At 43.2% G+C, this 9,405-nt stretch overlaps 1 protein-coding gene across 1 annotated transcript; it reads right to left on the reverse strand.

Annotated features, from left to right (window-relative positions):
* Positions 1-6,070: 6,070 nt before the first annotated feature.
* Positions 6,071-7,258, reverse strand: LOC128208599 (histidine-rich protein PFHRP-II-like). Its single transcript, XM_052912152.1, has one exon. The coding sequence runs from the start codon at positions 7,256-7,258 to the stop codon at positions 6,071-6,073; it is 1,188 nt and encodes a 395-aa protein (XP_052768112.1).
* Between the last annotated feature and the right edge of the window lie 2,147 nt (positions 7,259-9,405).

Below are 9,405 nucleotides of genomic sequence, written 5' to 3' on the forward strand. Positions count from 1 at the left end.
TCATCGAAAGATAATGCTTACCCCGTTGGAATTTTACACGCATATACATCAATATATTTACAGAATTATATCAAACAATACCGTACAACAACAAATTCAACAGTATTCAAGATTGAGCAACCGAGTGTCTCTATTTTGTTTGAAAACCACATAACCCTAACCCTCACCCTGGCGCATTTCGACTCAAAATGAAACATGTCTGTTGAATGCATTTCTTTGCTTTATTGCCATTTTCACGTGTTAGGTATTTTAATCGTCGGTGTATTTTCAACTGGTCCGAATTCATTGAACAATCTTAAGCCCCTTATAACAGGACTCAATTTTGTTTTGGCATCGTTTGTATAAAATTGTCATTTAATTTTAAAATTGTCAAGTAATTTTATCTTGACAATAACCACGAAACTCTACTTTTTATTTTGTGATTTGGCTGAATGTTGTTACGGGAGCCTGGACATAATAATAAACGTGTATGTGTTCCGTTCAGTTGATAGCTGATTGGAACACCTCGGTGTGGCTCCTGAAGCTTGTTAAACACCATTTGTTTGTTTATTTGAGTTTATCAAGGTCTGCCCGCGCCCATTGGCTGCATTATGGCTTGACCCCCGCCATGATATGAGATAGAAGTGACAGCAATTCGCAGTCAAATACAGGCAGTCAAATACAGACATTGGAAGACTTGAAGAAACAGAGTAAGATACAAGAGATCCGGGTGCGATACCCTAGCTATTTGCGATGAGACCTGTTGGTTCTTTAACGTGCTCGGTGTAAAGCACCGATACACGGGATACAACTTTCCTGGGTTGAACCAGTACTGAGTACACCACGTTTCCAGGCACTACCCTTTAAATGCCGATGGCCAGGCAAGGGAGCTACTTGTACCAACTTTTAATGTATTTCGGTATGACGCGGCCCGGGATCGAACACACGACCTCCCGCTCAGTAGGCGGACACCTTAACCACAAGGCCACGGAGACGGTTTGTTAAACACCAGCATGTTATTTTTTCAATTTATAGCGAATAAGGTGTGTTTACCATGCAATATCAGTGTGTGTAAACCACGTGACAAATTACGTCATATATATGCTACGTCGGACGGCAATATTTTGCTTAAAATGAAGACTTCAAACAAGGATAACTTTTCTTGCCGAACTGTAACAGTTCTGCCTTGTTGTTTGATTGTATTCTATATGTATCGAACATAATTCCAGCTACACCGTTTATCATTCCAGCTACACCGTTTATCATTCCAGCTACACCGTCTATCATTCCAGCTACACCGTTTATTATTACATTCCAGCTATACCGTCGATCATTCCAGCTACACCGTCTATCATTCCAGCTACACCGTCTATCATTCCAACAACACCGTTTATCATTCCAGCTACACCGTCTATCATTCCATCTACACCGTTTATTATTACATTCCAGCTACACCGTCTATCATCCCAGCTACACCGTTTATCATTTTATCTACACCGTCTATCATTCCAGCTACACCGTCTATCATTCCATCTACACCGTCTATCATTCCATCTACACCGTTTATCATTCCAGCTACACCGTCTATCATTCCAGCTACACCATCTATCATTCCATCTTCACCGTCTATCATTCCATCTACACCGTCTATCATTCCATCTACACCGTCTATCATTCCAGCTACACCGTCTATCATTCCAGCTACAACGTCTATCATTCCAGCTACACCGTCTATCATTCCAGCAACACCGTTTATCATTCCAGCTACACCGTCTATCATTCCATCTACACCGTCTATCATTCCAGCTATACCGTCTATCATTCCAGCTATACCGTTTATCATTCCAGCTACACCGTCTATCATTCCATATACACCGTTTATCATTCCAGCTACACCGTTTATCATTCCAGCTATACCGTCTATCATTCCAGCTACACCGTCTATCATTCCATCTACACCATTTATTATTACATTCCAGCTACACCGTTTATCATTCCAGCTATACCGTCTATCATTCCAGCTACACCGTATATTATTCCATCTACACCGTCTATCATTCCAGCTACACCGTTTATTATTCCATTCCAGCTACACCGTCTATCATTCCAGCTATACCGTCTATCATTCCAGCTACACCGTCTATCATTCCATCTACACCGTTTATCATCCCAGCTACACCGTTTATCATTCCAGCTACACCGTCTATCATTCAAGCTACACCGTTTATTATGCCAGCTACACCGTTTATCATCCCAGCTACACCATTTATCATTCCAGCTACATCGTTTATCATTCCAGCTACACCGTTTATTATTCAAGCTACAACGTTTATTATGCCAGCTACACCGTTTATCATCCCAGCTACACCGTTTATCATTCCAGCTACACCGTTAACCATCCCAGCTACACCGTTTATTATTCCAGCTATACCGTATAGCATTCCATCTACACCGTTTATCATTCCAGCTATACCGTTTATCATTCCAGCTACACCGTCTATCATTCCATCTACACCGTTTATTATCACATTCCAGCTACACCGTTTATCATTCCATCTACACCGTCTATCATTCCATCTACACCGTCTATCATTCCAGCTACACCGTCTATCATCCCAGCTACACCGTTTATCATTTTATCTACACCGTCTATCATTCCAGCTACACCGTCTATCATTCCAGCTACACCGTCTATCATTCCAGCTACACCGTCTATCATTCCATCTACACCGTTTATCATTCCAGCTACACCGTTTATCATTCCAGCTACACTGTTTATTATTCCAGCTACACTGTTTATTATTACATTCCAGCTATACCGCTTATTATTACATTCCAGCTATACCGTTTATCATTCCATCTACACCGTTTATCATCCCAGCTACACCGTATATCATCCCAGCTACACCGTTTATCATTCCAGCTACACCGTTTATCATTCCATTCCAGCTGCACCGTTTATTATTCCAGCTTCACCGTTTATCATTCCATTACAGCTGCACCGTTTATCATTCCATTCCAGCTACACCGTCTATCATCCCAGCTACACCGTGTATCATCACAGCTACACCGTTTATCATTCCAGCTACACCGTTTATCATCCCAGTTACACCGTATTATATACGGTATACCATTTCATTCCAGCTACACCGTTTACCATTTTTTAGAAGATAATACTTGTTTTGTTGTTTTTTTCGCAAAAAGAGGTCAAACAATTTCCGTATTTTACACATCAACGATATGAATAACGTTGACGAATCCGTCTGAAGCGGCGATATACTGGTTGTTATTGCTCCCAACGACAAGTTCATAGATTCAAGATTTATTATTAGCAAACTATTTAGATGGCCATGGTCCATGTGGACTAATAAACACACTACACAGTGTGTTCAGATGATTCAATGCATAAGCATATACTACAAACTTAAATATTAACCAAAAATAAGTTTAAATTGATAAACAAATATCATTGATAATCTCCTACCCATAATCAAGTTATTTGTTTACTGTACACTGTGACTATGTAACACAATGACCTGTGATACATGGACAACTGCTACACATCTTTTTTTCTATCGTTAGATTTGCTGATTATATATAAAAAAATAAATATAAAATAGTATTGCTTTAGACCGTCCTTGTGAGGTCTGACTATATAAAACTGTACACATTCATGCGTGCCAATTTCCTAAGAGCTATAAGCACCCGTTTTTAAAAACATCTCATCCTTTTCAAAACAAAAATAAATTACATCAAGATTTTTGCACTAGATGTTTTTGATATGTTGAGTCTTGAAAAGAAGCCTTTTCTGTTTTGAAAAATATTTGTTCACCGCCGTTACGTAACTTCATACTGTAGATGTACGCCAAGATAATCTCTCTATCACCAAATCACCGTGTTAGTTCGGTGCCAGAGACGAAAGCAGCAATAGTTTGTTTGGAAAAGAATATTTACCCAACATGAAACGATTCACAAGATATTTGCGCAAGGAAACATAGGGCTCTGGATTAGATAAAAAACGATAGTTTTACTAATTATCCAATGATTTGTATGAGAAAACATCGCCTGAGCTCCAGCCGGCTGTGAAAGCTGGGTAATTGGGGCCTCATGTGGAAGCTATACAGCCTACTTATGGCGGCAGTATGTGGCCTCCAGTTGCCTCCCCTCCGCCGACGCCGCCTTCCGCCACCCGTGTGTGGTCCGCTTGCTCACGTCCGCGTGCAGGAAACCAGAAGTTCTTGCATACACTTGTAGGTTGTTTGGTCTGCCAGACATTACCGAATGAACATGGGGAGGGGAGCAGACCACAGATGTGGTGGCGCGATTACAGGGGGACAAACCACATGTGTGGTGACGCGAATACAGGGGGAATGTGTGGTTACGCAAGAACAGGTTGACAGCCTCGTTTGTGGTAACGCAAGTACATGGGGACAGACCGTTTGTATGGTGACGCAAGAACAAGGGGACATATGTGTGGTGACGCATGTACAGGGGGACAGACCACATTTGTGCTGACGCAGTCACAGGGGGACAGACCACATGTGTGGTGACGCAAGTACAGGGGGACATACCACAGGTATGGAGACGCATGCACAGGGACAGACCACATGTCTGGTGACGCATGCACTGGGGGACAGACCACATTTGTGGTGACGCAAGTACAGGGGGACAGACCACATGCGTGGATTCACCTGTATATGGAGACAGATCACATGCTTGGTGACGCATGTGCATGTGGCGGGGGGGGGGGGCAGACAACAAGTGTGGATAAGCATGTTCAGAGGGACATACTACATGTGTGAATAAGCAACATGCTTGGTGACGCATGTGTGCATGTGGTGGTGGTGGTGGGGGGGGGGGGGGCGAAGTCGCATAATGTATAGGGCGACAGACAGCAGGTTTGGATAAGTAGGTCCAGGGGTACAGACCACGGGTGCGGAGACGTATATGCAGAGGGACAGACCGTATTCATGGAGACGTGTAAATGAGATGCATTAATATATTAATATATCCCGCAGTTAAACAGCATGTGACCGTATTAAGATTGCTTTTTACGCCCACTTACTTTATTCTATTAGTATGCATCAGCTTTCCGTGGTATATTATGACATTATTATAGGCAGACCCCGAGGTATATTTTCAGTGTGTCGTAAACTAGTTTAACAAAACACACTAGAGCAGCAACATGTAAAAGAAATGGATACTCATGGACAAGGCAAGAAGAAAACAGATCGAGTAGAGACTATATATCAATAAACTCATTGTGCCGCTGCAAACAAAAAATTAAGTATGGCCAATTTATCTTCGTCAGTATTTCTCCGAACTGGAGACAAACTAGTTTACTTGTATTTATCAAGTTATGTAATCCGAAATATCTGGCAATGAGTCAGACAAGAACTATCAATACCCAATTGTCGCGGATAAAAATACGAGGATGTTTGCTCACAATTAATGATAGTCGCCACAATATTTCTCACGAGCTTCGATGAAAACCCCGCAGCCCTATTGAGACCCCGTATCTTTTCAAAGCAAACAAATCCTTACAAAATGAGTTTTGTGATGATACAGGGTTAAACAAACTTCTCTTTGCGATACCTTTACATAATAGGCAATACTCTAATTGCCTTTTTACCTTTTTCTTAACTTTCTGCGACGTCTAAGTTATAATTTGGAAAATCAAACAACCCCGCATACCAGGTAATTACAGGTTAACACATGCAGCTTTTAGGACTGAAAACAGTTATTTCTGAAACATTTTCAACGTTTTGATTGTATAAATATTAAGGCAATATGTTTATAGGCAAACATTTCTATGATCCCGTGCAACATAAGGTAGACTTACTTCAAAGAGTTCTGCACGGCATGCTGAGGTCCAAATACCAATCCTATAAATCAGTTGAGATGTGGCCTCATTGGTTTGCGTGCACTACTTACATGATATACGAGACATGCTAATATACAAGATTTAAACATGAACATGTGTTTTGTAAAAACATGAATAAAATAATGTATTTGTCACAAAGTAAAAAAAACCAGGAAAGTTATGGTGCGTTTTATATATTACGCGAACATTAATTTATCAAAACAGTTTTCAATATAACAAAGAGGCCTTGTGAGTCTGCTGGTGGATATCGCAGTTCTTGTGAGTCTGGCGGTGGATGTCGCAGGCCTTGTGGGTCTGGTGGTGGTTGTCGCAGGCCTTGTGAGTCTGGTGTTGTTTGTCGCAGGCCTTGTGAGTCTTGTGTTGATTGTCGCAGGACTTGTGAGTCTGGTGTTGATTGTCGCAGGCCTTGTGAGTCTGGTGTCGTTTGTCGCAGGCCTTGTGAGTCTGGTGTTGTTTGTCGCAGGCCTTGTGAGTCTGCTGGTGGATATCGCAGTTCTTGTGAATCTGGCGGTGGATGTCACAGGCCTTGTGAGTCTGTTGGTGTTTGTCGCAGGCCCTGAGGGTCAGATGGTGGTTGTCGCAGGCCTTGTGAGTGTGGTGGTAGTTGTCAGTGGCCTTGTGAGTCTGGTGGTGTTTGTCGCAGGCCTTGTGAGTCGGGTGGTGGTTGTCGCAGGCCTTGTGGGTCTGGTTGTGGTTGTCGCAGGCCTTGTGAGTCCGGTGGTGGTTGTCGCAGGCCTTGTGGGTCTGGTGGTGGTTGTCGCAGGCCTTGTGAGTCCGGTGGTGGTTGTCGCAGGCCTTGTAGGTCTGGTGGTGGTTGTCGCAGGCCTTGTGAGTCCGGTGGTGGTTGTTGCAAGCATTGTGTGTCTTATGGTGGTTGTCGCAGCCATTGTAAGTCTTGTGGTGGTTAACGCAGGCCTTATGAGTCTTGTGCTGGTTGTCGCAGGCCTTGTGGGCTGATGGTTGTTCTCGCAGGCCTTGTGGGTCTGGTGGTGGTTGTCGCAGGCCTTGTGGGTCTTGCGGTGGTTGTCGCAAGCCTTGTGAGTCTTGTGTTTTTTGTCGCAGGCCTTGTGGGCTGATGATAGTTGTCGCAGGCCTTGTGAGTCTTGTGGTGGTTCTCGCAGGCCTTGTGGATCTGGAGGTGGTTAACGCAGGCCTTGTAAGTCTTGTGCTGGTTGTCGCAGGCCTTGTGGGCTGATGGTTGTTGTCGCAGGCCTTTTGGATCTGGTGGTGGTTGTCGCAGGCCTTGTGAGTCTTGTGGTGGTTGTCGCTGGCCTTGTGGGTCCGGTGGTGAGTTTCGCAGGCCTTGTGGATCTGTTGGTGAGTGTCGCAGGCGCTGTGATTCTGGTGCTGGTTGTCGCAGGCCTTGTGGGTCTGGTGCTGGTTGTCGCAGGCCATGTGGGTGTGGTGGTGATTGTCGCAGGCCTGTGTCTTGTGCTGGTTGTCGCAGGTATTGTGGGCTGATGGTTGTTGTCGCAAGCCTTGTGAGTCTTGTGTTGGTTGTCGCAGGCCTTTTTGGTCTGGTTGTGGTTGTTACAGGCCTTGTGTGTCCGGTGGTGCTTGTCGCAGGCATTGTGGGTCTTATGGTGGTTGTCGCAGGCCTTGTGAGTCTTGTGGTGGTTAACGTAGACCTTGTGAGTCTTGTGCTGGTTGTCGCAGGCCTTGTGGGTCTCGTGGTGTTTGTCGCAGGACTTGAGAGTATTGTGCTGGTTGTCGCAGGCCTTGTGTGTCTGGTGGAGCTTGTCGCAGGCCATGTGGGTGTGGTGGTGATTGTCGCAGGCCTTGTGGGTCTGGTGGTGGTTGTCGCAGGCCTTGTGGGTCCGGTGGTGAGTGTCGCATGCCTTGTGAGCCTGGTGCTGGTCGTCGCAGGCCTTGTTGGTCTGGTGCTGGTTGTCGCAGGCTTATGGGTCTGGCGGTGGTTGTCGCAGGCCTTGTGCGTCTTGTGGTGGTTGTCGCAGGCCTTGCGAATCTGGTGGTGTTTGTCGCACGCCTTGTGAGTCTGATGGTGGTTTTCGTAGGCCTTGTGAGTCTGGTGTTGTTTGTCGCAGGCCTTGTGAGTATTTGCTGGTGGTTGTCGCAGTTCTTGCGAGTCTTACGGTGGATTTCGCAGGCCTTATGGGTCTGGTGGTTTTGTGTCGCAGGCCTTGTGGATCTGTTGGTGGTTGCCACAGGCCTTGTGGTTCTGGTGGTGATTGTCGCAGCGGCTACTTCCCTTTATAGTACTAGGTCTTGTGCTTTTCATGGCATTACTACGATAACAATACAATGGAAGAACCAGGTTTAAGCCCCTTTTAAAACTGACATATTCGATAAAACTGTTACTTTGATGAATAAGCATTTAAGCGGCAACCACAAGTTACTTAAATAAAAATAATAGAATTTTATTTTTATTTCAAATACCTTCAATTTTCAATTTTGAAAGATGTACTTATCAAATATTTTTAGAACCGGAGAAATCAACCCCAGCATAGTATTAGCTAGAAATCAGCATCTGTCCTATCGCGGCGGCGGACATGCTGTTCGACCAGTTCCCGGTTTAACGTGGTAAGACTCACAAAGGTCAATGAATTAGCCCGAGCTTGTATCTGTTCTTTATTGACGACTGATTGAATAATTTGGAACATAATTCACGAAATAAGAGAACGACATATATTTAATTTTCCGACATGCAATGCTGTTGTGTTTAATCAAAGTAGTAAAAACTGAAGAAAAAGAAATATGTGCACGGACAATATTTCGGAATATGTTGATGTTAATAAATTACAACTAGGATTAAACATAACAAAACAATGGATATATATACACATATATCTGCGTTTTGCTTCAATTATCGGTCTTACGGACAGAGTTATTGCTTAAGACGGAATCCTACCTTCAACTACCAAGTTTCGGGTTACTGAGAGCTTTATACGGCAGTGAAATATGGGGTGGCCTACATCCATCACAAATCAGATGTCTGGAAAGGGTTCAGTGATAATATGTCATGTTATTTCAACACAATATACACGAAGTGATATTGCTTTCAGCAGCGGCTTTTACTCACTTGAAAACTTAATAAAATAAAGGAAACGCATTTAAAGGGGTTATTTCATGAATTGTATTTTTCAACTGCTGAGCTTGTCCCTGTATTTTTCATTATAGTGTTGTAACATGCACTTTTTACGGCGTATTTTCTTCACTGTACAGGCGTGGGTTCGATCCCCATTAAAACCAGGCTTTTTATACTTTAGTTGCATTTTTCTGCGATTTTGATATCAAATATTAAAATGATTAAGATAAAAATGTTTTCAGATCATTCACCGGGAAAAATCATTTTCCTTCCCAAACTTGAGCGAGTCCCTTTAAATAATAAAAACAGAGTGAAACGTAACTTTCTTCGAAGATATAAAAATGCATCTTTCTTAATAAAACCTGTATTTCTTTTTCGAAAACATTAGATGTAAACTCAAAATGGATACAGCAATTACAAACTTTGTTCAACAATTTTAAAATGAGAAAAAACAGAAATCATTTTTTCGGGGTTTGCCAGAGTACATTTTTGTTGT

This window comes from Mya arenaria, chromosome 11 (assembly GCF_026914265.1).
Source record: "Mya arenaria isolate MELC-2E11 chromosome 11, ASM2691426v1".
In the NCBI taxonomy this organism is placed as follows: domain Eukaryota; kingdom Metazoa; phylum Mollusca; class Bivalvia; order Myida; family Myidae; genus Mya; species Mya arenaria.